The sequence below is a fragment of the Trichomycterus rosablanca genome, chromosome 16 (genome assembly GCF_030014385.1).
Source record: "Trichomycterus rosablanca isolate fTriRos1 chromosome 16, fTriRos1.hap1, whole genome shotgun sequence".
Lineage (NCBI taxonomy): Eukaryota > Metazoa > Chordata > Actinopteri > Siluriformes > Trichomycteridae > Trichomycterus > Trichomycterus rosablanca.
This window is the reverse complement of record NC_086003.1, coordinates 18520465-18546184: the sequence shown is the minus strand read 5'-3', so window position 1 is coordinate 18546184 and position 25720 is coordinate 18520465. Positions and strand designations below refer to the sequence as shown.

At 38.2% G+C, this 25720-nt stretch overlaps 1 protein-coding gene across 1 annotated transcript; it reads right to left on the bottom strand.

Moving 5' to 3' along the window:
• Positions 1-326: 326 nt before the first annotated feature.
• On the bottom strand, positions 327-12738 carry klf5l (Kruppel like factor 5 like). The gene is made up of 4 exons (XM_063011764.1): positions 12542-12738; positions 6117-6900; positions 5949-6008; positions 327-505 (listed from the first exon to the last, which is right to left on the bottom strand). Exons 1-4 carry the CDS (start codon positions 12674-12676, stop codon positions 327-329), a joined length of 1158 nt encoding a protein of 385 aa, XP_062867834.1. The 5' UTR covers positions 12677-12738.
• Between the last annotated feature and the right edge of the window lie 12982 nt (positions 12739-25720).

Below are 25720 nucleotides of genomic sequence, written 5' to 3'. Positions count from 1 at the left end.
CCCAGGCCCTTCTTGTTGTGAGGCGACAGCGCTACCGTGCTGCCTATAGACAAAATGCAATGCATTCAATTTAAAAATATTCTTTGTATAACACAGAAAGCATCCTTATACATACAGTTTATATACAGTTACACATCTACAAATAATAAGCCTATTTGCTGTAGGTGTCATTCCAAAACATTTCTGGTCCTCCTCTAAAGCAATTCAACTAGGCTTATAGTGGTCAGATCAAATTGGCAGCTTTTCGGTGTTTATTTGATCATTTTCAAGAAATAGAAATATATACTTAATGATAAAAATATTATAAAAAGAAGAATGAAAGTCTCTCAGTTTTGGTGGCGCTTCATGTGGAGTGCCAAGTGATCAGAGCGTGAGAAGCATCGATTGCATGCGACACATTTGAATGGCTTGGCTCCTGTGTGCTTTCGGTAGTGCCGTGTGAGTTCATCTGAGCGGGCAAAACGCCAGTCACATCCTTCCCAAGTACAGCGGTATGGCTTCTCACCTGAAACAGAATGACCATCGGGTTAAAATGAGGTTTCACTTATACAAGTTTTACTAACATTATGAAAACAAATCTCTAATAGAAATGGTTGTACTTTGCTATATATTAAAAATGAAGAAAACCAAGAAAAACAAATGCTTTCTAATTACATTATCAGCATATCTGACCAACTTTGGCTTAGTTTTATTCATTTTCCTTAACTAACTATATGTATTACTAGAAAAATCCATCTGATCTGAATTGACAATGGGAAAATTATAAGTATTATTATGCCTGTTTTTTTTTTGCTATTTGAAATGAGTTGATAGCATCGAATTTCATAGAGAGCTCTATGAAAGAACAGTACTTTTGAGTTGATCCCTTTAGGTTCCAAGAAGTCATTTAACAAAGTCAAGTAAAATAAGTAAAAAACAAGTAAAATACTGTGATTTAAATAAGAGTTGAAAAGAAATTTGATAATTTGATTCTTGTGACTCCAGTGTTCAAAAAAAAGGAGCAATAATAGCTTTGTGATTAAGAACAAGAGCAGACTGGTGCCCCAGGGGTGAAATGTTAACATGAGAAATAGCAGAGCAGGCTGGCCCATTGGCCACGGTGGTTGGTGTCAGCAGGTGTATTTGTTTAAACCATAGACCTGCTCATAGGGTCAAAACCATTAACATGACCTTCTTTCTCTCAAATTGCAACACAAACAGTCCTTGAAAGGAACTACATAGCTATTGTAAAAGCACCTATTAGATTAGGTTGTGCAAGGGTTAATTCATTTTTGCTAAAGCGTTTTACAGCCGTTTTACACAGGTATATGTACACATATACACCTAAGTGGAAATGGGATATAAAAAAAATTGTCGATAGTGTAGTCTTACAACTATATACTTGTATTTACTGGTTTTGATAAAGGTCTCATTGAGGTTTTGTTGGAGAATATTAGAGGGAAAAAAGCAGATACTTGTATTAACATAACATTTTACAGCTTCTTCTGTTTGACAAGGGTGGCCAACAAGCTTGTCACTAAGGCAATATGATTGTTTAAACAAACTAAACCTAGTCTTATAAAAATGTTTTAGAACATGTTGACATACTCATGGTGGTGGCTGAGGGTGTCATTAGTTCACTCACTATGTGAGGTTAGGAGACTATTTCGGAACCACTGGGCATAAGAGAAATAAACCTTGGACAGCTGTATTATGAAATGTGTTATATACCGAGCACATGATAATGTAGAGATATTAATTATTATGCAGAGACTATTATTACTTAGGCAAACCTTTTAAATAACAATTAGTGTTACATTTAGCATTTTTAAATATTTCAATATTAAGAAATATTGGTAATATATAAAATATTGAAGATTATATATGTTATATGTTGTACATATATATATATATATATATATATATATATATACAGTGTATCACAAAAGTGAGTACACCCCTCACATTTCTGCAGATATTTAAGTATATCTTTTCATGGGACAACACTGACAAAATGACACTTTGACACAATGAAAAGTAGTCTGTGTGCAGCTTATATAACAGTTTAAATTTATTCTTCCCTCAAAATAACTCAATATACAGCCATTAATGTCTAAACCACCGGCAACAAAAGTGAGTACACCCCTAAGAGACTACACCCCTAAATGTCCAAATTGAGCACTGCTTGTCATTTTCCCTCCAAAATGTCATGTGACTCGTTAGTGTTACTAGGTCTCAGGTGTGCATAGGGAGCAGGTGTGTTCAATTTAGTAGTACAGCTCTCACACTCTCTCATACTGGTCACTGAAAGTTCCAACATGGCACCTCATGGCAAAGAACTCTCTGAGGATCTTAAAAGACGAATTGTTGCGCTACATGAAGATGGCCAAGGCTACAAGAAGATTGCCAACACCCTGAAACTGAGCTGCAGCACAGTGGCCAAGATCATCCAGCGTTTTAAAAGAGCAGGGTCCACTCAGAACAGACCTCGCGTTGGTCGTCCAAAGAAGCTGAGTGCACGTGCTCAGCGTCACATCCAACTGCTGTCTTTGAAAGATAGGCGCAGAAGTGCTGTCAGCATTGCTGCAGAGATTGAAAAGGTGGGGGGTCAGCCTGTCAGTGCTCGGACCATACGCCGCACACTACATCAAATTGGTCTGCATGGCTGTCACCCCAGAAGGAAGTCTCTTCTGAAGTCTCTACACAAGAAAGCCCGCAAACAGTTTGCTGAAGACATGTCAACAAAGGACATGGATTACTGGAACCATGTCCTATGGTCTGATGAGACCAAGATTAATTTGTTTGGTTCAGATGGTCTCAAGCATGTGTGGCGGCAATCAGGTGAGGAGTACAAAGATAAGTGTGTCATGCCTACAGTCAAGCATGGTGGTGGGAATGCCATGGTCTGGGGCTGCATGAGTGCAGCAGGTGTTGGGGAGTTACATTTCATTGAGGGACACATGAACTCCAATATGTACTGTGAAATACTGAAGCAGAGCATGATCCCCTCCCTCCGGAAACTGGGTCGCAGGGCAGTGTTCCAGCATGATAATGACCCCAAACACACCTCTAAGACGACCACTGCTTTATTGAAGAGGCTGAGGGTAAAGGTGATGGACTGGCCAAGCATGTCTCCAGACCTAAACCCAATAGAACATCTTTGGGGCATCCTCAAGCGGAAGGTGGAGGAGCGCAAAGTCTCGAATATCCGCCAGCTCCGTGATGTCGTCATGGAGGAGTGGAAAAGCATTCCAGTGGCAACCTGTGAAGCTCTGGTAAACTCCATGCCCAGGAGAGTTAAGGCAGTTCTGGGAAATAATGGTGGCCACACAAAATATTGACACTTCAGGAACTTTCACTAAGGGGTGTACTCACTTTTGTTGCCGGTGGTTTAGACATTAATGGCTGTATATTGAGTTATTTTGAGGGAAGAATAAATTTACACTGTTATATAAGCTGCACACAGACTACTTTTCATTGTGTCAAAGTGTCATTTTGTCAGTGTTGTCCCATGAAAAGATATACTTAAATATCTGCAGAAATGTGAGGGGTGTACTCACTTTTGTGATACACTGTATATATATTCCTTCTGAGATTTTAATGTGCCACAATCTAGAATGCACAACAAGTTAAACCTTGAGGTAGCATCAAGTTTCACTCCTGGATCATAGAACAGAGGCTACATTGGGCTCAGGCACTCAGAAACTGGATGGGTAATTTTTGAAAAAACAATGCGTGGTCTGCATCATAAACTATGCTGCAACATACAGATGTTAGGGTAAGAAGCTGATGTGAACCGAGTGTTTTTGTCTGAATGGTTGAGTTTTAATAAGTGCTTTTTATTGTGATGATCAGTAGCAGGAAAAAAATTGACTACAGAGCTGGCTCATGCTGCTGCAGAGATTTCAGTTTAAATAAATCTGTTTCTGTTGAATATGGGTCTAGACGACATTATAGCAAGTATTATATATAAGTATATTTTATTTAATTACTTTGGGTATCGATAACCAAAAGCAGCAGGGCAGTGGTAGCTCAGCGGTTAGGATACTAGACCACTGTTGGACCCTCAACACTGCTTGGACTGTATACTGTCCCAATTGTAAACCACTTCGGATAAAAGTGTCTGCTAAATGCCTTAAATGTACATACCATTCCTGCTAAGGTTTAACAGACACATTTATTGTTTTTTATTTCATTTTCATCAACCTCTTTATCCTGTTCAGTGTTGTGGTGTAACCAGTTCTACTGGAAACACTGGCAGCAAAAAAAATTGGCAGGCCATGGGCATGATGAGCATAATAAATTAAAAGCGTGATTCTGTTATTAGCACTGAATGTTCCAGAAGTTATGATGTGCTATGAATCTATGACAGGGTCATCTAGGACTAAAGGTTATCTTGATCTTGATGTCTGCAAGAGACAACTATGCAAATGATAAACCTGTTTATTATATGCTGAAAAAGAAAAGCCTCACCCACAGTGAGATACATCTTAGCATTGTTCTTAAAGATGTGTGGATATGTAACAACCATTTTATGAAATAATCTCAATCTCAGGAAGTGCTTGTAGGGTTCCACCTGTACACCAGATGCACAGACCTTTATATTCAAGTCCCATGGCTATAAGCATAGCAAATGTGGCTGTGTTATGGCAAAAATAGTTTGAGTCTAACAATTAACATGGAGGTGTATTACAGGAAAATCATGTTCCTTAGGTCCTGGGTTCGACCCTCATTTCCAGTCTCTTCCATGAGAAGTTTTTTATACTTTGGTCGGGTTTGTCAGAAATGTTGATTGAATTGCCTGCTCTGAGTTGCCATTTGGTGTAAGTGAATGCATGAGGTGTGGTGGCCTGCAATTAATTGACACCCTGTTCAGGATGTGTATCTGCTTTGCGCCCAATTCTGTGACCCTAACCATAATAAAGTGGTTATTTAAAATAAATTAAATTTAGCACTATAGTAAACAAACCTAGCCAGCGATCACAAATGACTATATCATGTAGAGATGGGATTTGACCTACCCTAACTTTTTGCTACCAATTTCTTGTCGATTGTGTCAGATTTTCCCAGTGTTTGATTATATTATTGCTAACACATCTGTTATCAGTTTTGATGTTTTAGGCCTCTCACTTTCTCTTTTACTTTTATCTTGTATGGTGGGAAACTCCCCTAGGGCACTGCAAAATTTGAACTTTCTGGGTTAGCTTTTAATTATTTTTCTAAGAGTGTAATTTGTGTTTTGACAGTTCATTCAACTAGGAAAATTCAAATACCGGCTTGTCCAGGTTGTCATCCCATCCACAAAACTTGAATAAGGGTATGACAAATCATTCAGACAATCTTCTTAAAAGCTCTAACCTTAGCCCCTAGCTTCTGTCATTAACCATAACAAAGCAACACAGCCTTAGGCTGAGAAGAATCCCCTCATACCAGTTACCATTCACATAGTAGGACCAAAAGACGGGCAACAAATAGACAATAGGCTGGGAGGTGCTTTACAACCCAAGACAGTTGTTGTGCCTTACTGGGGTCTATTTTGCTCAAGTCCGAGTCCTGTACTTGAGAATTGGGGGAGTTCTAAATTTAAGTAGCGGTGGGACTGTTGGGTTTCACCTTACAGAGCCAAGCGCTGTGAAACTGCAGTGTTCTCTCACTGCTCTTTTCCCAAATTAAGCAAAGAAAAAGCAGGAGGAACAGGTTTTTCCTCTGCGACTTGCAGATCTCCCCTTGGGGAAGCGTGCAAGGCTTGTACAGGCACGCAGACACAATGTGCATAAAAGTAAGAAACGAGAGTCAATTCATCTCTCCCTTTACCCTTGTCCTTTCATTCTTTTCAGCACTTCCCCAGGCCATGTTCTCTGTTGTAAATCTAAAGGCTTTGTTTTCAGGGTACATTGCATGTGGTCAGACAGTTAAAACTGCCTTAAATGCAGCTATTCAGGTTTGTGTGTGTCATTTTTGGTTCTTACCTGTATGTGTCCTTTGGTGTGCTTTCAAGTGGGAGCTCTTTGTGTAAACCTTGGTGCATCCTGTGAAGAGAAAAGAATGCACTAAAATAAGGAAAGGTATTAAGCCACACCTTGTGTCTGTCTCAAAAATCTCATTCAAAAGTTCATAAAGTCATCACACTAGGTCACCTGGAAAGTCACAGTGGTGGATCCTTCGCTTCTCCAGCTCGGGGTTATTCCTTCGGTTGTACCTGGGCCCGGTGAGAACGCCCTGTCCGTGAGTCATCAGCACAGAGTGAGGGGTCATCTGTGATACCTTTACACCCACTTGGGTCTGATAAGGTGGTGGAAGAGTGGCCGTGTTAATAAGCTCGGCCTGATTCTCAGGGCTTCCCGGCTGCGAGTTGGGTGGTGACGGTGGCAGGCTGTGAGGCTGCGCTTGTGGATAGAACTGCTCCGGTATTACAAACTCGCCCGATGGTGTGGTTAGTGCCACGGCATTCAGGTTAAGCATGGTCCTGCCGGCTCCATTAACACACTGGGTGTTGGAGAAAGTCATTGAGTTGAGACTGCTGCTGCTGATAGCCATCTGATAGACCTGTGGCTGCTGTGAGTTAATGTGGAGCTCGTCAGTAGTGCCCATCTCTGGCTTGATGAACAGGCTGTCGACAGACTGCGGCATGCTGAAAACAGACGTAAAGTTGGGAAGCGTCTGGATGTTGCAGGATGGCTCAACCCCAGGCTCTGTTTTGACCTGAGGCACCATCGGTTTGGTTGGACGGTACAAGCCTGTGCGGAGGTGTGTTGTGTTTGGTAGGATGACGTTGATGTTTAGGCTGTAAGGGGCAGGCTTTTCGTCTGCGAAATACTCATCCACCACGGAGGCGCTCTCTCGACGGTACTTTTTGTCTAAAAGGGTTGATGGTGGCAAAGGCCCATTTTGGGGCAGGTATTTATCCATTTCCATTGAGTTCTAAAAGGAATACATTAAAAAGCATGTAAGAAAGATAGCTATACAAATACATCAACTATATTTTTCACTCTTTTTACCACAGTGGTTTTGTAAGAGAAATGTTAGGATCTACCATAACAAAAGGGATAAACCTCTGCAATTCCTTTGAAGTTTGCTCTCTAGATTTGTGAAAAGAAAATCTATGACTCAAGAGCAGCTCTACTCTCAAAAGCTGTGGTCAAGCATGAGCCGTTTTAATAGTGAACACTACATGTTATTAAACAGACCTGCTCAGCCATCCAGTTCACAAAAGTAAATAGAAACTTTGTAGGTGTGGTAATCTCAAAGGAATGGAACAAAAAGCAAAACCAAAACAATGACATAAGATAAGAAGCATGGGCAAGTAACAAACCCCTAAGTAACAAAAAAGAACACACTTAATGGACAAAAGTATTTGGACACCTCTTCTAATTATTGAATTCATGTGTTTTAGACACAATTGTTAACAGGGGTAATAAATCAAATAAATAAAAAAGTAAAGCTTCTAACTATTAGGAAAGGCCCTTTGCTGTTTCTGCACGACTGTACCCCTGTGCACTAAACCAGGTATATAAAGACATGAATTAAAGCTTGATTTAAAAAAACTCCAGTGGCCTGCACGGAGCCCTGACCTCAGCCCCACTAGACAGCTTGGAATGAACTGGAAAATAAATTGAGGCTTTCTTGACCAACATCAGTGAACGGTCAAATGCTCTTTTAACTAAAATGGCACACATATATACTTCAAAGTCATGTGAGAAGCCTTAGATCACACAGAGGTAATTCTATTTTAATACCATTGGTTTTTGGAATGTGATGCCCAGCAAGCTCATGTTCAGGTGTCCAAATACTTTTGGCCATATAGTGTACATTGATCAGGTTAGGAATAATTACCAGTAACATCAGGAACACGTTCTGCCCCATGGTTAGCTTATTTACATTTAAACTAAAATGTCAGCCCTCAAAAAGTCTGATTTGTTTAAAAAGCTCACCAGCTGCTTTTGGTTGTTAGAGCATTGACAGTCGCTAGAACAAGCATCTCAACATAATGTATGTGTACAGCTATTTGTTCACATTATGCTGACTATGTCAACATTAATAAACGGCTGCTGTTCTGTTCAAATAAAGACTAAATATCTTCACACACAGCACCTCATACATGTAGATGTCCATATAATGCTGTCATTTTATGCTGTTTATAGCAGCAAATCTGCCCCTCCATTCCGCCAAAAGGTAAAACTTTCTAATTATTGTAAAATTACTTTGATTCTTATTTCAAATTTGGCAATATGAAAAAAGAAAGAGTGACCTTGGCTGTGCCCCCTCTATGGCCCAAATTCTTTGTTCCCGCTTCAAGCAGCATGGCCTAAGGCCTCTGTTCACTGGGTTTTTTTTTCAGGGAAACCGACGGCTCCTGAACCCTGGCCCAAGATCCTGCAAGTTAATCATTGAAAGAGATTTACAACTGTGCGGTTGTGTATGGCACATGCTGATAACGAATGAAAAATTAAGCGCATGTGAATATGAGAGAGAAAAAAGAAACTACAACCATACTCGATTATAGGGTAAATAATTATTGAAGGTGTATGTTATAGCACGGAGATGCCAAGAGCTGTGGCATCAGATTTGACAGGACTTTTTTGCACCCAAACATCATGGTTAATCACATACTGAAGCCCCAACCTTAAGCCTTAATTGATAATTATATTAATATCTATTAATTTGACGCCTGCAACAGTCATATTAATTAGTGCTGGACCATGGAAGCTACAAACATTTCTTTCTTTTCAGCTTAAGGTTTATAGGTTCTTAAATGTCTCAGTTACATACTGTGGCTTTAGGGGTGAGATTTAGTTAGTTCAAATAATTTAATAATTTTGCCACAGGAACATGTCCTGGATGGGGTGCCAGTCAATCACAAGGCATTACACATTTGCTTACTCACGTACACCTAGGGGCCAATCCGCCTTTACCATATTTTTAGAATGTGGGGGGAATAAAAGCACCTGGCTGAAGCTAATTAAATGCAAAAATGTGGCAATTTACAACTGCAGTTCCAGATCTCTCTGTTCTAGACAGCAGAAGAAGCCTCATTTACATGGCAAGACCCAACAACCCAAAGGCCTCTTTTCTAATTACAAAACAAATTCTCTTGTCTCTTTTCAAATGGCTCTTTATGGCCAACAGGAATGCAGAAAGATGGTGATTTATCTGCAATTCCCCATAAAAGCACACTGATAGGCACCTTGTCTGTTAAGCTGTGCAATAAGAGCACAAAGAGAATGGCAGAGAAGGAAAACAGAACCTTTGAAACCAAAATAATGTTTTATAGCTTCAGGGAAAACAGATAACAGTTGTTTCAGCTTTTTAGAACACTGACTTGTAAAGTTGCCATTTTGGCTGATATGCAGGACACAGAGCATAAATACTGACGTGCACACTGTGTTCAAACGGAGGATAAAAATTATATTGGCATGACACAACACAGTGTTGTGTAGATATGTGTCTATGAAGAAGCAAACATATTTGATGTAATTGATTCTACATTCAACTGGACCTGTATCTGGTCAAAAAATACACAGCTGTATTTAGAAAATAAACAGAATATGACAGGCTAACTCACTGTACTATATTTAGCGTGTCGAAAAGCCGTAATGTTTCAGTGACATTTTGTTACCACTACATAAAGTACATACAAATGTCAGAACTGCCAAATGAAAAAACAACAGTTAAGTTATTACCAGCATACTTATGTCATTACCATGTCATGAACACAGGATCCACTTTCCCATGACTAAAACTTTATCACAAAGAGTGCATTTTATTATAAAAAGCAAAAGGCACAAAAGTTGTTTACATATAGGTAGGTATATATTTAACTTCTTGCAAGTTAAGTTCTCGCTCACAACATAGGTCTATATAAAGACGTTTAAAAGAGTTGCTGCCGCCTTTGTGTTTATTTTTTAACAAGCTGAATCACATATTGTTGTCTGCTGATGTCATTATTCCTCACAAACGTCACAGCATACAATTATTTTAACACAAAATATGCTTTACGTTATAATTAGCATTTGTATGGTGTGCAACTTAGGGTCATGCGGACAATTAGAGGTTATCTAGTTCGTTAAGGGCTGGTTAATTTTAATGCTGATTGGTGCTTTTTTTCTCTTTTCAGTAATTTCTAAAATAATTGTAAGTACTTTGTTTAAACTTGGAACTGTGATTACCTTTATTGCACTTAAAATAAAAAATAGCCCTGACAACAAATTGTATATTACATGCATGTCAATGGATTGAAAGAGCTGAATTATTAACTCTAAACTAATAATTGTAACTCTTGTAAAATTAACTCTGGACTACTGGATCTGTAATTTAAATGTATTGATTTGAAATTTGTGTTAATTATTCAACTATTAAAAGGTTCCAAGTTTAGCCAAATAAGCCTAAAACTGCAGTTCCTTATAGACTGGTGTTAGTGTATTAGCTACATAAAACTGTAGAGACATTTGTTTCATATTTTTTTGTTTCAAGGTTTAAACAATTTTTTTCAGGTCTGCAGCGAAAAAATTCAGATTTAGCTCAAAGCAGGAATACCCCCTGAAGAGCGAGCCAGTCCACCCCAGAGCATCACATGCTCACCAATGCACACACTCAGTCAGACCTAAAAGCAACTTATAGAAGCCAATCCAACTTTTGTGTGTTTAAGGCTTGTGAAGGTAAATAATAGTTTCTGGAGAAACCCTGTGAATACATGGGGAGAACATACCAAACGCAATGCATTAACGCCTTACAAATAAACTAACAAAATAAAGCACACACATTAAAAGTATCTTTAAGCTGTTTATTTTATATTTTAAACTATTTTGTATTAACACTGATACAGTTACTGAACGTGCACTTTACAATCAAGTTATCCATAACGTTTAAAGTAAACTAGTAAAGGCCTTGATATAGTTTGTGTCCTATGTTTATTAAATGTCTGAATGCATTTAGAAAATATGGAAAACATGTCAAATTAAATGCAAAACCAGTATTGCATTTAGGCCAGTATCTGGTCTGATACTGATACTCCAATGGGGACACCATTGGTTTAAAACTACTACTAATAATAAAAATGGTAACAGTAATAGTGGGACACTTAAATGGCACAGTGGTCTATTACACTAACCCACCACCTGGGGGGAAGAAGGGGTGGGGTTTTGGGTGGCCGAAGCCCTGCAATGGATTGGTGCCTTTTCCAGGGTATACTTGCCATGTGCTCAGTGTTTCCCAGTGAAACTGGGTGCCATGACACTGACCAGGATAAAGTGGTTGATGAAAATGAAATGAAAATCTAAATAAAGCAAATCATATACAAAATATCACTGCCCCTGTTTTTACCCCATTCACTTTTTTTGTTTAACCACTCAATATTTTAAGCAATTATTATTATTGTTATTATTATTATTATTATTATTAATTATTGTTGCAAAAACAAATACACAAATGAACTATTAATATTAGCAATAAGATTAATACAATAAATTAACATTTAAATATTTTTAAAGTCACCTTAAAAACTGTAAATCACATTTAATCTACAGTTTATTGTGTAGCCCTATCTTCCATTATGTAGCAGGTTCAAAAACAGCAATAAAAAAGTTTGATTTATAGCATTTGTTTGTTGTATTTCAGTCTTTCCATATTATAAATAACCACAATTATTATTTTATTATTATTATTATTATTACAAGAACTATAATATTAATAATAGTAAGTATTTAATAATAGTAATAATTATATATTATTATTATTACAAGAACTATAATATTAAAAAGCAAAACCATGCAAACAATCCCTTTCTGACATTATAGTTTTATAAAGAACTAATTGCTATTGACATTAGATTAGATTAGATTTTTCATACGCCACTTGCAGTCAGTACTTCAGGTACACACACTTATTAAAATACAAACATATTAAAAGTATATAATACATTGTGCATTATAACATGTACATACACTTTATTTTATCCACATGTAATGCATTGCTTTGAGAATAAGTAATTTTTTTTATTTTTTTTTTTTACAAATAAATTATACTCATTCATCAACAATGTTTTTTTTCTAAATAATAGTAAATATACTACATCTATAAAACAGTAAAAAAATAATAATATACTAAAATTCTGTTTATTCTGTAAATTTGCCCCAATATTATGCAAAACCCTTTCGTGCGAATGAAAAGTCCCATAATCAACAGGCCGCCTTCATTTCCATTTCAGTTGTCTGACATGTACTCAACCTGTGATTCTTTTCTGTGAAGTTTTCTAATAAGAAATGAAATATTAAGTCAAGATTAGTTGTTTAACCCCTTAAAATCCTAAATCTGCACAAATTACTTATATTTCACTGCTGTTTCAGGAGACTGAAAGATTAAAAAAGGAGTTTGTGGCGTGCACAGTAAATTCAGTGTTGAATTTGGCTGACTCAGTGTCCCAGATACAACAGTAGTATGTATGATGCATGCTTTTGATGTCTTAATTCGGTACTGTATGCGTGTATTTAATACCTGAGAGTTAATTTACATTATATGTGTTCATTCAGCATTAGGAGCTTGTTTCTTTAAACTCTGTGACTCTCACCGTGGGTTTAACGTCCTCGAAGACGGATGAATCCTCAGCTCCGTCAGCGTTCGACATCCTCACGGGTTTCAACTGAGTAAAAACCGCTCTTTCCTCCGTGTTTGGGGGGCTCACAGCTAGTCCTATGCTTGTCATGTTTATTTTATAAAAACCTTTTATAAAACATAAAATATTAACAACTACCAGCGCGAGTAAACGTTATAACACTCGACGTCCTTTAGTCCAGTTGTGAGGTAAATCCCGAATTCTCCTTCTGTCAATCAGGTAACATTTACCTGTTGTGAAGTAGCGCTTCGTAGTCGAATAGAAAGTGAACACAGAGAAGGAACAGCCAATCAAAACAAAGCACTTATTGTCCAATCACAGCCGGCGACGGTGTAGCTCACCTGTGCAGTGGCAACCCAGGGGTTTTCGCTTGTCTTAGCATTTTACCTCAACGTAGCAATAACATGTTTTACATTATATCAAATGTACTTACTTTATTTGCTCTTTTATTTTATTTTAGCAGTTTACATCTGCTATTAGGCTTCCCTTTTGTTTACCAAGAACACCTACCTACCTCCCAACAGGTGCACTTGGTAGGTATACACTTAATGACCCTGGGATTGTCCCCCATCTGTTGCTTTACCCAATAAAAGCTGCCATCAGTTTGTCTAACAATTAGGCAACATCCTTGGTGCCAGAACAGCCCATGATGGTGTAAAGCCTACTTGCAACCTACTTCAACAGCTTCTAATTCAGCACTCGTTTTCGGTGGTTCTTTTTTACCTTACCAAAGAAACCACTACTGTGTGTACTCCTAACTAAGTTTAGTACAGAGCACAGAGAAGTCCTCAGCTATAGTCAATTATAATCCCTAGCAAGGATGAGGAGGTTATGCTACAAAGTTATAATACATCAGAGAACATTCAGCACCACCAAAATTAACAATCTGAATTGCTTTGTGCTTTCCTATAGATACATGAGGTATACAGTTACTGTCTGTAGCCCATTTGCTGCTATACATAATACTGATCACCCTGTAACCGTCCATAAATGGTGAGGGACACACTGTAAGGCCATCACTCACCAAATAATATTTGGGTTGTGAACTATTCTCCGTACAGCAGTGACACTGGCATGGTTCTGTCTTCGTGTGTGTGTTGCTGGTGTGATTGTAGCAGCAGCTTTAATAAATGTTTTTAAGGTGTACAATTACTGACTCCCATTTGTAACCATACCATTCTGTGTTTTCTAATTCAGTGTGCCTTTATTGGCCATTAAATATAAAAGAAGTTTTCCCAGTGGAATGTTACATGCCAGCTTCTGTTTGTTAGCAAATAGCAGCACATAATGTACCCATCTTCTTCGGTTGACTGACATTTTTTTGGCTTACTACTGCAGCACTGCTTACATCACTTTGTAGAACAGCTTGTCCATACCAGTGCACACAGGAAAACTGGCAGGTAAAACTAAGCCTCAGAGTCAGCTATAGTAGCTCAGAGGAGCTAAAATATGTGGTCATTACAAGCTAAGTATAGCTTAACATTAATGTAAGCTCATAAGCTTGACCATCATAACGTCATCTGGCCACATGCTCTCTAGGGTGTCACAGCCTCATTCATATTTCACAACTTTATCTTTAGAAATTACATGTTTCTCCTGTCCTTTCATTGCTTAGTGGTAAACCTGCCATGCTACATAATCAAATTCTGGATTTTTGTAACTGACTTAGTGACAACCAAGTCAGCTACATTGAGAGGACAATGTTATAAAAAACTGGCAGTATACAAGATAAATGGGAACTGGATCCTCTGCATTCCACAAGCCTTTGTGACAGCCTAGGAACCAGGGGGCAGGATTAGGACAGATGTGGGCACTGCAGGTGTAACAACAACCTGTTTCAGACAGATTAACTGAAAAACAGCACAGCCTAAGGTCAGGGAAGGGCTGAGCACCTGTTTCGAGGTTAAAGGACAGCAATTATTGCTACAGCCCCACTAAATAGCTTTGGAATGAACTGGAACATCATGTGAGGCTTTCTTGAACAACATCAGTTCCCAGCCATACAAATGACATAGTAATCACTTAATTTAAAAGTGGGATGTTCAACAAGCTCCTGGTCAGGTGTCCAAATACTTTTGGCCATATAGCCTATTACCTTAACTATTAGATGTATTACTTCCTTGTTGATTCTGTCAAATCAGAAAGTTATAAATTATATATTTAATTGTAGAACTCAGTTGTAGTTGATGCTAGCTAAGGTATAATGAGTAGAGGGCAAACACTTGGTGTAAATGGGTAGAACTTGGTGACAGAAGAGCTTATTTAACCAATGTTAAGTAGATGCAAAATGGCGACAGCCAGACTACAGCCTCAAGGCTTCCATCTGAAAGTGAGGTGCACAGCTTACTCAGATTTCATACTAGGAATTTAAGCAGTACTTTCTTTTGATGATTTGTAATCACATTGCTGCTATTCTCAATCTATCACTGATTTTTCTAAAATAAGAAAACATGTTATTACATGTGATAATGATAAATGATAAAGATCACTGAACATTGAAAAAATTAGTCAGAATAATGACTAATAAGGAAAGATCCGTACCTTACAACTGAGCACAGCCCCAAACTGTCAGCCAGGAGAGAAAATTCTGGATGCAATTTGGTCAAAAGTCAAAGTGAGTTTTAAACATTGTTGTTGGCTTTTTTGTTGGCTTTTAAAGGTAGTCTTAAGGAATGTGTATCCAAATATTAGGTTTACTGTATGTATAATTTTGACCCAGGATGTTTGGATAAAGTAGTGTCTTCCAAACATTCAGTCACAGAAAAAAACAGTTGCAGAAATGATTGAAGACTCAAGATTTTTAAGACATACAGTAAATGCTGCATGAGTATGCATATACAGTAGATTGGCTTTATATAGTTTACTGGTGATGTACATGAGAAAACATGGTATAGATAAAAGAGATTCCAACTAACAGGACACCTAGTCACTTCAGCGGTCTATTACACCACTGCTGAGATCTGGGTTTGAATCTCAGCTGTGTTTTCATCCAGCCTGGCGTCTACACAGACATGATTGGCTATGTCTGGGAAGGCAGAGTGAACATTTCTACATCATGATATTTCATGTACAGTTAATACAATATAAACTGACGTATATTGTAATAGGGGACTTTTGGCTACTTCGCTAACGTCTTATGCTATCTGTAAAGCATTGTCGAGGAAGTCCATAGTTGAAAGCTGATTTTGTGCCTCAGGTCCTGAACAGCTTATAATCACTGATGAAACAAGGACTTAGAAACTATTAATACATTAGGTTGCAAGTAAATTACTCATAAGTCACACCAACAAATCATTAACAATTTGATTTAAAAGTAAATATATTTGTTTTAAATTAGCCAATGTAGTTAGTAGAGAGATGACTTAATGAATGTTAATACAAGAAATTTAGAATAGTCAGAATTTTCTGTAATATAATATATTTAAAAATACAAAATATCACATAATTTATCTGGTCTGGATTTTGGTAAAGACGTGAAAATTTATAATGAGGATACTATTTTATAATTAATTTATGTACAATTCCAAGAAATTCCAAAGATTTTCAAACCAAACTTCCTTTTGCAACTTTATTAAATTTTTTAATGCCTACTACAAACCATCAATGCTTTACAATGTTATAGCACTTTTCCTGGAAAGCAGGATGTTTATCCATGGACAATTTGCAACGCATAGCAACGCTGTAGCAGAGCACCATGTGTCGGCAAGGCTGTGTATGTGTGCGTGAGTAATAACCAGGCTGGTCTTTGCTTGGCTGGCTTCACATTTGCATGGAGAATTAGAATTAGCGTTTTGAGTATGTGGTTGCCAGTGAGACTGCTCAAGCAGATGAGTTCATGTTTCAGAGGCAGTACATACCTTCATCAGTGTGTAAGCACTATGTAAGTCAGTATCCAGTACAGATGTGTTCATTTATACTACAAAAGTAACATTCAATTAAAGGCCAGAAGTTCTGCTTATGCACTCTTTTAAACTTGTCATTGTTCCTGAAAACTCTAGCCCTCTAACTCTAAAACTCTATCTATCTATCTATCTATCTATCTATCTATCTATCTATCTATCTATCTATCTATCTATCTATCTATCTATCTATCTATCTATCTATCTATCTATCTATCTATCTTCTAATCTATATTATAACTATTTAAGTTAAATTTAACTTTCAAATACTGCTTGGAATTGTAGAAGCTTAACATGTCTATCGCTTGCTAAGTCACATTATGACCTTTTCCTTTTATTCTTGGGACCTAAATTCTATTCTTGCCTCCATTTACAGGAGTAGGTGTTTCACATTTTTGTCCATGGTTCCTTTTTTTGACCACATGGTTGCCCATATTCTAATTAATCTTACACCATACTTAACAGTCTGCAGTGTTAATTGTGTATCACTTGTCCTCCTTTAAAAATAAATAAAATACAGCTGTATTAAATTAAATTAAATGACTTGTGTGTGCCTTTGACAAAACACATTTCTGAATGGCAACCCTATCATAAATTTCAGTGTTGGAAAGTTACCAGCACTTCGCTATATCTGCAACTCCCCCCTTTCTAATTTATGGTCATTTAGCCACTATGCTGTCAAGTGCTGTGTATTTCGGCATTGTTTCTCTTTGCTGGTTTTGTTTCTTTATGTTAGGCATGTGTTGCCAGTATTTTTGAGACTGTTGCTTTAAAACATGAAATAATTTTACAGTTATTGTTACCCATATTGTTAGTTCCTAATGTAAAAGTACTAACTGACAGCAATTTTATAGTTAATACATGTTACAATTGTACAACCCCAAATCAGTCCCAACTTTCTCTGATTTGGGGTTGTAGTTCCAGGTGTGATTTTGATTTATTAATACATGTATAATTGTGGGCAGCTAAATACACTACAGGCAGCTAAAAGTGTTGCTGAAATGTTACTGTAAAAAGTAGCAATAAATCTAACAGCGTACAATTTCCCTGCTGCTCAGACACAATGAAGCTGTAAATGAGTATCTGAAGCATTGCAAGTAAGTGATGCATTCCTGGACTGGCGCACTTGCGCTCGCTATGGATTTGAGAGCCAAATGTTGACTGAGGGAGGGTGTCCTTCACTGCTGAATAGGACTTGATTGTTCTACCCGACTTCAGCACAGCAGTTAAAATGTGTACTTTTCAATAAGAATCAGCATTGATCTGAGCAAACCAAGCAGACCTGTCACATAATTAAGCAGACTAACCATTTGGCACACACCCAGACTCTCATTGTGCTATGACAGAATGGGCAGCATGACAAAAAGATGAAAAATTGCCCCTTTTACTGCTCCAGTCACTATTAAAAGCTGAAAATATTCGTTAACTAAGTTAAAATTCGACACACAAAGGAGGCAATCTTCTGGACCTGGTCTTCAGCCGTCCAGCTTCTGTTCTGGACCTCACCATCACCCCACTTCACCTCTCCGACCATCACTTTGTGTCCTTCTCTCTCTATCTCCCAACTCTTTCTACCTCCAACCACACTTACACCCTTAAAACACACCCCAATCTTCACTCTTTATCTTCCTCCCTGCTGATCTCCAACATCCTAACTTCACTACCGAACCCTGACATGCTTGCTACCCTTCCACTCAACTCCGCAACTAATACTCTACTCTCTTCTCTTTCAACATCCCTCGATCAGCTCTGTCCTCTTACCCTCAAACAAGGAAAACCTTCTCACCCTGCTCCTTGGCTTTCAGATGCATTGCGCAGCAACAGAAGAGAATTAAGGGCAGCTGAGAGAAAGTGGAGGAAATCTAAGCTTGGTGTTGATCTCCACTCCTACCACGATCTGCTGTCCAGGTTCTCATCCGATGTGACTGCTGCAAAAACATCTTTTTACAAAGCCAAGCTTGAACAATCTGCTGCTGACCCACGTAAGCTTCATGCTATCTTTTCCTCTCTTCTGAACCCTCCTCCTCCTCCCCCATCTGCCTCTCTTACTGCTACTGACTTTGCAACATTCTTTCAGGACAAGATTGACAAAATCAATCAATCCTTCTCTCCGACTGACCCACTTTCAACTGACCCTCAACCCACCAACACACTCACCAGATTCACCCCACTCACCATGGATGAGGTTACACAGCTCCTCTCATCCAGCAATCCCACCACATGCACACTCGACCCTATACCATCCACCATCCTCAAAGACATCTCACATGACCTAATCCCCTTCATCACACCCATCATCAACAACTCCCTGACATCAGGTGTTGTCCCTACTGCTTTTAAGAAGGCTCAGGTCATTCCCCTTCTTAAGAAACCTACACTAGACAGTACAGACATTAACAACTACAGACCTGTCTCACTCCTCTCTTTTCTATCCAAAATTCTTGAACGTGCTGTCTATAACCAACTATCTGCCTTTCTTACTCAGAATGACCTCCACGATCCGTACCAGTCTGGCTTCAAGGCAGCACATTCTATGGAAACAGCTCTTGTAGCTGTTACTGAGAAGCTTTATGCAGCCAAAGCAGCCAAACTGTCATCTGTCCTTATTCTTCTTGACCTCTCTGCAGCCTTCGACACAGTGAATCACAGCATTCTCCTGTCCACTCTCTCCAACCTTGGAGTAACAGGTTCAGCATGGCAATGGATGGCCTCCTACCTCGAAGGGCGCTCCTACCAAGTGTCATGGAGGGGATCCATATCGCCCCCATGCACTCTCTCAACCAGTGTTCCTCAAGGCTCTGTACTTGGCCCACTTCTTTTCTCTATCTACACCCGCTCTCTGGGTAAGGTCATAGCCTCCCATGGCTTCTCCTACCACTCCTATGCAGATGACACTCAGCTCGTTCTGTCATTTCCTTCTTCAGACACACAAGTCTCAGCTCGCATCTCAGCATGTCTGCGAGATATCTCACAATGGATGTCAGCTCATCATCTAAGACAGAGCTGTTGCTCATTCCCGGAGATCAGTCTCCAACCCAGGACCTAGTCATTTCTCTTGATGACTCCCAGATCAGACCATCTGATAAGGTACGAAGCCTTGGTGTTGTCCTAGATAACCAGCTGACCTTCTCTCCTTATATAGCCAACATGAGAAGATCGTGCCGGTTCCTCCTGTACAACATCAGGAAGATTCGGCCATTTCTCTCCAGGGAAGCTACCCAGATCCAATCACTTGTAATCTCACAGTTGGACTACTGCAACTCCCTCCTGGCAGGAGCTCCCATGTCCACTATTAAACCCTTGCAGCTCATTCAAAATGCAGCTGCCCGTCTGGTTTTTAACCAGCCCAAACACTGCCACATCACACCACTGCTGCATTCTCTTCACTGGCTTCCTGTAGCTGCACGCATTCAGTTTAAAACACTGATGCTCGCCTACAAAGCCAAAAATGGACCAGCCCCAAGCTACCTTCGTGGTCTAATTAAACCCCGCTCTGTACCACGCAATCTCCGAGCCTCTAGTCTCGCTCGACTTGAGCCTCCACCCAGGACTAAAGGAAGACAAGCATCAAGGCTCTTCTCTGTTCTAGCACCCAAGTGGTGGAATGAACTTCCTCTGTCCGTCCGAACATCTGAGTCTCTTGCTGTCTTTAAAAAACGATTAAAAACCCACCTTTTTACTAAGCACTTAAGCTGACTTGTACTAAAAAATTTTCCATTTCCAAATAAAAAACAAAAAACACTTTGGTTCTAACAGGTTTCAGCAGATTTGTGTTCTTCGACTGTTGTTTACTTAAACTTGAGAAATGATATGTTCACTATGGAAGCACTTCTGTAAGTCGCTCTGGATAAGAGCGTCTGCTAAATGCAGAAAATGTAAATGTAAGTGAGGGTTCAAAAATTCACTAAAGAGAACAACAATGTGAAATATGGCACCTGTAGTATACAATCAGACAGATGTGTAGCTATAGAACAGGGAATTCCTCAGGATTCCCAAGCATTCCAATATTAATTGAAATGTTTTCATAAATAAAATGAGATATACCTTGTATATGTGATATACCCTATAAAAGTACACAGTTTATTTCAGAATCTAATTTCAGTAAAAAAAAAAAAAACATCTGTATTAATCTATCCACAATTCAATTTAATCAAATTAAACACAAAAGAAGGAATTTAAAGCCAGACCACCTTAATTACTGCTTACATTTTTAGAATACATTTAATAAGTCTCTGAACAAATGTCCAATATTATAATAAAGACAATAACAGGACACCATGGAGAAAATGATTACGTTTGCAAAAAACACCTGGATGTTCTACATTGCGACAAAAACTGGGTCCGTAAGCAGATAAAAAGAGGTCTTGTAAACTGATAGGACAATTTGGGCTTGTGGCAGAAATGCAACACTGTGTGGAGACAAAAAAAAAACCAACATAACTATTTACTTACTCTACAGCATGGTTAAGAGATCATTTGATCATCGTGAATAAGACCGTACAAAAGAATGTCAGGGTATTGGAAGTCTAGCTGTTGCATAATGCAAAACAAGTATTAAAAGTACCTGAGTCAACCAACAAGTGAATGGTTTTGTAATTTGGAATGGTCCAGTCCCATGTTCAGACGTTAATCTAACGGAGATGCTGTGGCATGACCTGAAAATAATGTTCATTGTGGTCTAACATTCTTCCTTTTTTTATTCATTGTTTGAACAACAGCTACAGAAAATGCTTCTGTTGCAAAGGAGGTTTTCCCAGTTATTATATAGTCTAGACAACAAATGATTAGCATGTGTTCTGTAAAATATAGACTATACATGTCTAAGTGCTGAAAAGTACCATTTAGAGAAACCTGTACCTTTAGAGAGTAATATACAACTTATATGTAACACAAAAACAATTAACCTTATCTACAATCACTCTGATGAAACTGAATTTTCTCTGGAATTGCTGGTTGAAGTGGTGGTAACACTTATTCAGTCTAATCCTAATCAGTTAAAAAATCCTGACACTATTTTATTGACATTATGGTAACAGGAAGTGGTTGAGTAAGAGTTAGGTTGTAAAGTTTTCTGGTGCCTCATTGGCACCGTGGGCGGATGTGGGCATAGATTGAAATCTCAGCTGTAGCTGTGCAAGAGTAAATGGGATATACTGAATGTCTGAAATCATTTCTGATTAAGATATGCATTTGTAGTATGATGCCAGCTTCATGTTATTTAAAAAATGTAGAATAAATGAAGGCATAGATTCACATTTTACCTTTAAAACCTACTGAAATAAATGAATGTTCAGAAATATTAATTTGTAATTGCCCCAGTATAATTTTTGCCATACCATGATAACTATCTAACTCCTGATATATAGCTGCCTACGGGGCGCTGTTGGCTAAATATATTTTTGGTTAGTGGACTATTCTCAGTCCAGCAGTGACAGTGAGGTGTTTAAAAACTCCAGCAGCACTGCTGTGTCTTATCCACTCATACCAGCACAACACACGCTAACACACCACAAAGTGCTTCTATATAGTAAGTGAAGCTGATAAAATGGACAATGTGTGTAGAAACAAGAAGGTGGTTTTAATGTTATGGCTGATCAGTGTATATATTTGTGTGTGTGTGGATATATACAGTACATACATACACAAACACACACACACAGACATATATAGCATATCAAACTGGTACTACATTACCTTTTATTGTTTATTTACATTATTATTAATACATCTCCTACATGCCACCATCCAGCAAAAAGGTGAGCAAATTTTATCATCATCTTGATTAAAAGTTGTAAAGCTTAAACAGCCATATTAATGTCACAAGTAAGCGAACATGTAATGCTTCCCAAATCTGCTTTTTCTCTTGAAAAGAATGTTTTGAATGGAGAACTGTCTCATGTGCAGTGAGATGCAAACTTCTAAGAGGGCTTAACCATTTTACAATAATGTTTTGGTTCTTTGTTCTATAGGTTTTAGTTTTTCTTCTTCAGAAAAAAGCCTCCACCTGAATAAACAGAACTAAGAAAGCATAATAGAGGGAAATATGTATGTGGATTGCTTCAAACCGCACACATGCAACTCAAACACAAAGGACAGTATTTTAAAGCTTAACTTGCAATAATACAAACTCTTCAGTTGAAAATGAGTTAATAAGGTTTATTGTCATAACCATATCGTCCATGTAGACAGGTTTACCATAACAAATACGGTTAAAAGAATTTCCCAAATTTACCAACTGAAAGCTGGCATGACACAGACAGTTTACTGCGGACGTTATTAATCGTTTTAAAATGAGCTTGAACTTGATCACTCAAATCAACACTTAAGTGTTTAACTTTTCGTATTAGTCAGTAAATGGCAAATAACCAAATGTCAAAAGGAGATCTGGCATATTTGCTTAGTGGACTAATAAAACAATGTGTGTGTAAGTAAAAGCAAGCAGATAGCTAACAGGATGTAGCATATACCTTTAAGGGAAGTCTGACTTTCTGTACTGGACTCTGGAGGAGGAAATGACCATATTTGGGCCAAGGAAGTGGTGAAATTCCTTCAGGTGAGCTAGAAGAATGACATCACTACACAATCAGGTTAGAGGACATCTCTTTAGTGAGTACTGCATTGTATTAGTGAGACACGCAATATTAACTCTCTCACCACCAGCACGCCCGCGCAGTGCGTCAGTCCACGTAACTAGATATTTTATGGATGAAAGTTTAACTTAATCTTTAAAATGTGGCAGATTATCCAAAAACCTGATTAACCGGATGCGTAATAAAATATTACACAGAAATACAGAGGAAATATTTAATTACAGTCATTTCAAATGAACAGTGAATTAGGACAAACGATCATTTGCTTGGTTTACTTGAATTTATTAATTTTTCTCTTTATGATGTCTTTAATACAACATGTAATAGATATAACTATACTGATTGAGTGGAATAAAATGTATGTATTTCCCTCTTTTTTATCTATTTTTGCACGTCACATTAAATTGTTTTGAATTGCTAAACACAAAACTGGTTACTTCATTGTTTGATTTCATTTTCACTTTATCCCAGCTAGGCTTGTGGTGGGTCCGGTTTCACCGAGAAACACTGAGTGCATGGCAGGAATACCCTGGACAAGACGGCAATCTATTGCAGGGCTTTGGCCAGCCAAACATACCAATCATGTCTGTCTAGCCAATAGCACAGCTGTGATTTGAACCTCTTGGTGGTGGTGAGCTAGCATAGAAGAAGAAGCTATACTTTATTTGTCATATATACATATACAGTTGTACAGTACAATGAAATTCTTTCTTCGTGTATCTCAGCTTGTTTGGAAGCTGGGGTCAGAGCGCAGGGTCAGCCATCGTACGGTGCAGACAGGGTTAAGGGCCTTGCTTATGGACCCAACAGTGGCTGCATAGCAGATCCTGGATTTGAACCGCCAATCTTCCGGTTGATAGCCCAAAGCTTTACCCACTAGGCTACCACTGTCCCTAATAGACCATTACTCCACCTGAAGGAAAGGTTATATAAGACCAGTATCACCCATGTGGCCCTAATTTTGGATTATGCCATTTTTAGCATCATTCCTCCTTTACAACACTATTTGATTGTTGGTATGATATTATTGTGAAATGCTTTCGTAGTTTAATGCCAGAAGAAAACTATTCAATTTATTGTCGATGTTGGGCGATACGGTGACTTAATGGGTAGCAGTGTCGCCTCACAGCAAGAAGGTCTTGGGTTGATTCCTAGGTGGAGTGATCTGGGTCCCTTCTGTGTGGGGTTTGCATGTTCTCCCCGTGTCTGTGTGGGTTTCCTCTGGGAGCTCCGGTTTCCTCCCATAGTCCAAAGACAGGCAAGTGAGGTGAATCGGAGATACAAAATGATCCATGACTCTGTTTGACATTAAAGTGATAAATCTTGTGTAACTAGTAACTACCAGTCCTGTCATGAGGGTAACCAAAGTGTGTAAAACATGACGTTAAAATCCTAATAAATATTGTCAATGTTTGTCATGTGGACTGATAGGTATAAAGTATTGTAGTACTCAGTAACTGTCAACACGGCTTTGTCAAGCTGCGTCACATTCTTAACAATTAATGCTATTCAGGTTGTAAAGTGTTTGATCTTTCAAAGCTACTGACGTCAACTGTAATTACTACTTCTATAGGTGGGATTGTGTAGGACAGCAACAGGTTAAACACAAGAAAACTCACAGCACATTAGTGCTAAGTACTAATGTGTAGCACATATTATGAAAATCAGTCAATGAATACACTTACTACCAAATTTTAAACTGCCCTTGGAGGCAGCATTAGTATTATATTCACAAGCCCAGGACCACCCTTTTGCAAAATCGGTGTCAATTTTGGCTTTAAGATACATTGTATATGATCAGATATATTTTACTCAACATTTTACTGGGCTTTTTACTGGGAATTGGCTGTGTATGTGTTGGCTGGGAATTGTATTGGGTATATTTACTGAAGCTGGAACATGTGGTTCTACTCAGTTAAAACTTCTACATGTTTTATTGGATAGTTGTAAAATAGCGTAAATTAATTTTCTTATGACCAGCGATTCTGTTACAAACTGAGTGTAGAAACTGTAATTACAGGATTAGCAGATAAGAAAAAGCAGTTTATATAATCTGGCATGTGATAATTTTATGGTCATTTATTACAGCTCTCATGTTTGCAGAAATATCTAGACAATTTTTAACAATGCTGTCGATGTAGTGACCACCTGTTGGATACAACATGAACATTTTATTGCACTACAAGAGGAGCTAAATATTTGACAGTGGAAAAAAATAAATATTTGTCCAAAGAATGGAAAAAGTCCACTTTTTAGTTTAATTTACACTAAAAACATACAGTAAATACAGTAATTTACAGTAAATACATGGTTGTTACTTTAATTAGATAACTAATTAATTAATTAATTAATTAGATACTTTAATTAGATTGTCTTATTTTGTCTCAAATATATGATTTATTTTGCATATAGGATACAGTCAGTATACTTGGCTAGGTGGGTATTGTATTACATCTTTGCTTTTGCCCATTTCCTGTCTTCTTTACCATCTTCAAATCTCACAGTGTTGTATTACCCCAAGTTTCGTTCCAGAGAAGGCCACAATCAGGTGGACAGATTCCCACACTTGTGGTTCGGAAGAAGCCTTTTGTTTCCTTTTCCACCTGCAACCTGCTGCCTCCTTCTTAAGCTGAGCTAAAATCCAC

Bases quoted from the DNA above. Each gene is read 5' to 3' on its own strand.
- klf5l (XM_063011764.1), bottom strand. From the start codon at position 12,676: ATGACAAGCATAGGACTAGCTGTGAGCCCCCCAAACACGGAGGAAAGA. The intron at 6,901-12,541 runs GTGAGAGTCACA...TATTCCTTTTAG, and splicing joins TCGAGGACGTTAAACCCACG to AACTCAATGGAAATGGATAA. The intron at 6,009-6,116 runs GTGACCTAGTGT...TTCTCTTCACAG, and splicing joins CCACCACTGTGACTTTCCAG to GATGCACCAAGGTTTACACA.